This window comes from Sarcophilus harrisii, chromosome 3, assembly GCF_902635505.1.
Source record: "Sarcophilus harrisii chromosome 3, mSarHar1.11, whole genome shotgun sequence".
NCBI classification, from domain to species: Eukaryota; Metazoa; Chordata; class Mammalia; order Dasyuromorphia; family Dasyuridae; genus Sarcophilus; species Sarcophilus harrisii.
Window position 1 is genome coordinate 548246302 of NC_045428.1, and position 6037 is coordinate 548252338.

At 53.6% G+C, this 6037-nt stretch overlaps 1 protein-coding gene across 1 annotated transcript in view; it reads right to left on the minus strand.

The window, feature by feature from the left end:
• FOXO6 (forkhead box O6) overlaps nt 1–2764 on the minus strand; it is a 29090-nt gene extending 26326 nt beyond the window's left edge. Inside the window, exons 1-2 of the mRNA XM_031962330.1 lie at nt 2550–2764; nt 1479–2025 (exon numbers count right to left, since the gene is read on the minus strand). Of these exons, the coding sequence (XP_031818190.1) occupies nt 1479–2025; nt 2550–2710 (708 nt within the window). The 5' untranslated portion in view covers nt 2711–2764. The remainder of the gene's footprint in view (nt 1–1478; nt 2026–2549) is intronic.
• Nucleotides 2765–6037: the final 3273 nt, after the last annotated feature.

Genomic DNA, 6037 nt, shown 5'->3' on the forward strand with positions numbered 1-6037 from the left:
CAAACCAGGCTCTGGGCTCATGTCCTGGCTCCTACGCTTGCTGTGTGAACCAGTGACAAATTACCATCCAAGCCTTAATTTCCTCATGTGTAATATAGAATAATAACACTCAATATCTATACCTCACCTACATAATGAGGAAGTCTATTTGCAAACCTTAAATCACTAATGAAATGAGAGCTATTATGTACATGAGTGTATGTGTGTGTGCACACGTGTGCTCGAAAACATTATACCATTATACCACCACTACCACCAAATGCATTTGCCCCTGCTTACTCTGGACATACCCAGCATCCTTTTCATGACCTTGTCCTTTTCTTTCTGGACTCCAGGAACCAGAGGCATGACCAAGGGGAAAGGTATGGACCAGTGCCAGATTCTAATGGGGAGATTAGCAGGAGAGTCTACCAATGCTCTTGTGTTTGGGGGAGGGTCAATGGCCACTGTCCCAGGAAGTTAGTCTCCCCAATCGAGGAGGTGCCTATGATTAGACCTGAGAAAACACATAGACCTCTGTATCCCTCTCCACAGACCTCAGAACTCTGAGAGGTGGTTCCTGAATGTAAACTCAGGGCCTTTTTCTAAACCTAATGATGCAGTCCTCTATACTTGTAAGCACTTTCCAATCCCCCAATTAAAGCATGTTAATTCCAAGAGATGCTAGCAGGGTCAGTAAGGCTATCAGAGAGAATGGAATGAGATGTTGGCTCCAATCCTCTGTGTAAACCTTTGATTTTCTCTGTGCCTCAGTTTCTCTGCCTCTCATGTTAACTATGCCATCTGCTGGCAGGCAACTGGACACTCAAAGCTTTAACACAGGCAGATAGGAGGGGGCTCCTTTCTTACAGGGTCAGCTTCTCCTTTTCCTCCCAAAGTTGCCCTCTTACTATCTCCCTCCCCAAATTTGGGAAGTGCCACTCCTGTGGTCTAAAGCTGTGTCTTCCTTATACCTAGATCTAGGGTCCTGCTCCAACCCCTTTCAAGGAGACTGCCCCTCTTTAAAAAAAGAACAATAATCCATATATACACAATTCTAGGCACAAAGCTGAGGAATAGGAGGATGTCAACAGGCAGCACCTGATTTCCATCCTCTCAGTCAAGGAAAAAAAAAAAGATCTATTGGGTCTATAAGGAAGTAAGGTTCCCAATTCTCCGCATTTCCACCTCACCTCCCCTTCTTCAGGTAAGGGAACTGGACGCCCATCCACCTGGGGCCTGACCCACCCCTACCTTTCATCACACTGGGCATGAGCTCTGGGGGGCTGTGAACTTGTCCTGAACCTAGTATCTTAGCCCCCTCCCCCAGCTTCAGTCTCCAGTCACATTCCTCCATGCACTGGCTAGCTGGGTACAATTCCCCCCTCCCCCTACAGACACACGCACTAGAACTGCTAGTGCCCGCTGCCAGCTAGCCTTCCCACCTCAGACCCAACCCAGGCAAGCTACTGTAGCCCAAGCACGCCGGGGGCTCTCACCTTCCAGCCAGCAGAGCTGTTACTGTCACCCTTATCCTTGAAATAGGGCACGTATCGAACCATCCAGTCATAGATCTGGGAGAGCGTGAGCCGCTTGTCCGGGGCGCTCTCAATGGCTTTGGTGATGAGGTCAGCGTAGGACAGGTTGCCCCAGGCGTTTCGCCGAGAGGTTTTAGCCTTACGGAGCTGTCCAGCGTCCCCACCCAGCACCGGTAGAGCCGCCGTCCCGGGAGCGGGGGCCCCAGCCACCACCACCGCTTTGCGCTCCCCAACGCCCGCCCCAGCCCCTCCGTTCTCGGTGCTTTCAGTGCCGCCGCCGCCGCCACCGGGCCCGGCCGCCCCATCCTCTTCCTCGCCGCCGCCTGCAAAGTCGGGTTGCGGTAGCGGCCAGGTGCAAGAGCGCGGCCGGCTCTGCGGCTCGAAGTCTGGGTCGATGTCCACCTGATGCGCTCCTCGTAGCTTCTCGGCCATGATCCCGGCCCGGGGGGCGGCGGCCACGGGCCAGGTGATTCCGGTCCCCGAGCAGTGGACACAGGAGTGAGAGATTCTGGTCGCAGAGCGGAGAGCACTGGGCGGATGAGTCCGGCCACCCGACGGAGGGAACAGCGGGTGGCACCAGCGAACCCAGCGGTGGCGACGGCGCGCTCAGAGGGGAGGGGGAAGGGGAAGCCCTCCGGGCGGCATGCGTCCCCGGGGGCGATGGGCCACGGGGGCACCCCTCGGGGAAGACGGGAAGGCCCAGGGAGTCCCCGCGGTTCAGGTTCCGGGTGGGGTTGGGGTTCAGGCGCACCGGCTGAGAAGAGCCATGGTCACTAGGAGCTGCTCTGGGTACCGGGCGGGGCGGGGCAGCACAGGGAAGGGGCAAGGGGCGCTTAGGTCTGCGGGCAGCGCTGGCCTAGGGCTCCCGGACGTCTGGCACTAGGGGCAGCTCCCCTTATGACCCGGGAGGTAGGGCGGTAGTGGGGAAGTGGAAGACGATGGAGAAACCGAGAGCGGTGGCTGCTGCGCCCCACGCCGGAGCCTGGTGCCTCAGTCCAGGTGGGCGCACACCTTGGCCGGCCGTTCTAGCACCTGCAGCCCACAGGAGACGGAGCCTGAGTCTCTTGCTCTCGCTGCTCGCGCTGCCGCCACTGCCGCTGCTGCTGCTGCTCCCGCCGCCGTCGCCGCCGCTCCCCGGGCGCTGGCCCCGCGCGCCGCCTCCGCTCCCCCGGGATGGGGCCGGGCTGCACCATGCTGGAGCCGGAGCCGGAGCCGGAGCCGGAGCCGGCGCTCCTGCTGCTGCTACTGCTGCTGCTGCTGCGGCCGCCGCCGCCCCCTGCACCCCGCGCGCTGCCAAGGCAGCCGCCACCGCCGCTCCGGCTCCTGCTCCTGCTCCTCCCGCGCCCGCCGCGCTCAGCGCCGGCTGCACCTCCGGGGGAGGGGGGGAGCTGGGGAGAGGAGGGAAGAGAAGGGAAGGGGAGGGGGAGCTGGGGAGGGGGCGGGCCCGGCGCGGCGCGGGGAGGGAAGAGGGGAGCTGGGAGCCGGGAGCGGGGGGCGGGGGCGTGCTCGCTCCCGGCGCCGCGGGCACCTCCCCCCCCCTTTCCCCCCGCCCGGTCCCGCCGGGTGCGGCGTTCTCAGAGTCGGAGCCGAGGTTGCAGCGCCCCACAGGGCCGAGAACGCTGGCTAGGAGGGGCGGGGCGGGGCGGGGCGGGCGCGCCCCGGGGAGAACCCGTACCTGGGGACCGGGTTTGGGAAAGGAGGCTGCCAGCCACGCCCGGGAGAGTTGTGGGGGGCTGAGGGGGGTGGGGCGTGCACCATGGCAGCCCTTGAGGCCCGGGGTGACCCCGAGCTCTTCCTGAACCCGGTGTCCAGCTCTCCACATGGCTACCTTAGTCTTACAGCGCCATCGCCCCCTCCCCTTTAAAAAAATTGGAAGACGGCGCGCGGACTTGGGGCGCGCGACCGCCCGGGGCGGGGGTGTAGAGAAGGCCCGGTCTGCTCCCATTGGCCGGAGGCGGGGCTGACACGCCTCGTGGGCACAGGAGAATCCCTACTCACCCCTACCCTTCCCGGGCCCCTGGGCTTAGCCTAGCTTCACCCCCTCATTGTTATGACTGAGGGTTTCCCGGGGCAACCGAGGGCGGGGCCAGATGCCCAGAATCCCGCCCTCCGGCCCCCTACAGTCAGCTTTGGGGTACCTTTTGAGGACCACTGCAAAAAGAGAAGTAGGGGGCCCTAGGGCTGGGGATGGAGCTGGGAGTAAGCTCCTTTTTTTTTTTTTTTTTTTTTTTTTTTTTTTTTTTTTAATACTGTACTTTCGGTTCGGTCCACGCAGGAGGCCTTACAAGGTATGAAACCAGTTGAGGAACTTTAAATTCCAGGTTTCCAAAATTTTGCTCCTCGTCCTCTCTCTCCCCAACTCCCAGTGGTTATTTCAGCAGAAGTGTCGAAGGCCAGGCCAGGCCAGGCCAGGCTGTGAGGGTTTCTGCTGCCAACCAAGCCAGTTCTTAGGATTATAGATTTACAGCTGGAAGGAACTTTGGAAGACACTTGGTCCAACTCTTTCATTTTAGTGATGATGAAATATCAAGAAAGAAATCTCAGCAAAAGTGGGGAGGACCTCTTGTGATGAACTTGTGGGAGGACATGGACACAACCTTTCTTAGGCTGAGCAGAGTTGCTAGGGCAGCTCCCTTAACTTCTCAGCCCTAAAGAGAGGGACTGACTTTTGAGATCATATTTGAATATTTGAACCTGGTTTCATAGAGAGGTTAAGTGACCAAGGCCCCACACTTTGAAACTGACAAAGAGCTGACTGGAATATTAGTCTTCTGACATCAAATCCAGGTCCCTGTTTCCATCAAAGTCCTTTTAGGATTCAATAATATTTACTGGTTGGAAGTTCTTCTCCAAAACTAAGTCTAGTCCTTTCTCTTATAGCTTGTCTGTTTACTTCTATCCATCAAGGAAGGATTCAGTGGAAGGTGGGAATTGAATTGACCTTGTTGTGTCATTCCCCTGCAGAAAAACCATCTTTGGCTTTCTATTGCCTGCCAAGTGAGGATCAGACTGCTTTGTTTTGCATTCAAGACCCTCCAGGATCTGGCACACTTCACCTTCCCTTGTATTATTTCCTAATATGCATTCTAGGCTTGAACTAAACCTGGAATATTCCCTGCCTTCTCAATTTATCCTGGGCACTTTTTCCTCCACACTTTTGCCCATGCTGTTCCCAATGCCAGGGATGCCTTCTCCTTTCACCGATTCTACCTGCTGCCTTCTTACACATCCTTAAAAGACATAATCAAAGGCCACCTCCGAAAACCTTTACAGATCTTTATTTCCTGTCAACAATCTTTACTCTTGGTTTTCATGTAAAACTTGCTGCAATAAAAATATTATATAGTTCTGCTTTTGTGTCATCCTCCTGGGAGTTCCAAGAAGGTAAAGACTACACCTTATCTAAATTATAGTTCTCACAAAACCAAACAACAGTCTGCACACAGTGGGTGCTTTGCAAGTATTTGGTGAACGAATGAATGAAAAACCATGTGTTAAACACTTATTATATATGTTGGAATAAATTTTTCTGCCACCTTCTTGCCTAGCTTCAGGCTGAAGCCTCTCCTCCCTCCTGCCTTTACTCTTTCCCACTTAATTTATAAGGTTGATCTTTTTTTTTTTTTCTGGAAAAATTAAATAGCATGAAAATCTGTCATGGCCTGTAGCCAACCCACAGATCTTAGACCTGGGAATCACTGTCCAGCTTCACCCTCAATCCCAAATTCTATAACTCAGAACTAATGTCCCCCAGGAATCCACCCAAATGGGTAAGTTCTCTTACAAACAACACAAAGGCACCAAGGAATAGCAATAGTACTTCATGCATGGCAGCATTGATCTCAGAGTTATATGACCTGAATTCCTCTCTTGGCTCTGATAAAGATGGGTTATGTTACCATGGTAAGACTTTGAAACTCAGTTTCTTCATCTGTAAAATGGGGATAATAATGAGCTACAAATTCTGTATAAGAGTCAAGAGGACTAGGCTTCCATGTCTGAACCTTGCCTGCTAACTTACTGTATGACCTTGACTAACTTACCACTAAAACTTCAGTTTTTTTATCTTCAACATGGGGGTAAATGTCCTTTCCCTGTTTCCCTCATAGTCTTGTGAGGCTCAAAAACAATATTTAACAATTTAATTCTCACAAATTTTATTAGGTGCTTATCTCAAGTCGATAAACATTTATTAAATATCTACTATATGCTAGGTACTTTAACTATTATGTGCTAGGGTCTTTGAGTCCAAAAAATATATACCATCCATCCATCTAGGAGGTTCTAGATGTAGATCATTTTACAGTTGAAGAACTGGAGGCAAAGATTAAGTGATTTGCTCAGGGTCACACAGCTGGTGTGTCTGAAGTGGAATTTGTACTCAGGTCTGAACTCCACGCTGAGCACTTTATTCACCATTCTATCTGACCATCTCACCTAGTTATACACAGATCGCGATGGAAACAATACTAACAACAGAAAAGAGGAGGATGGACCTCTTATAGGATGTGGCGCCCGAG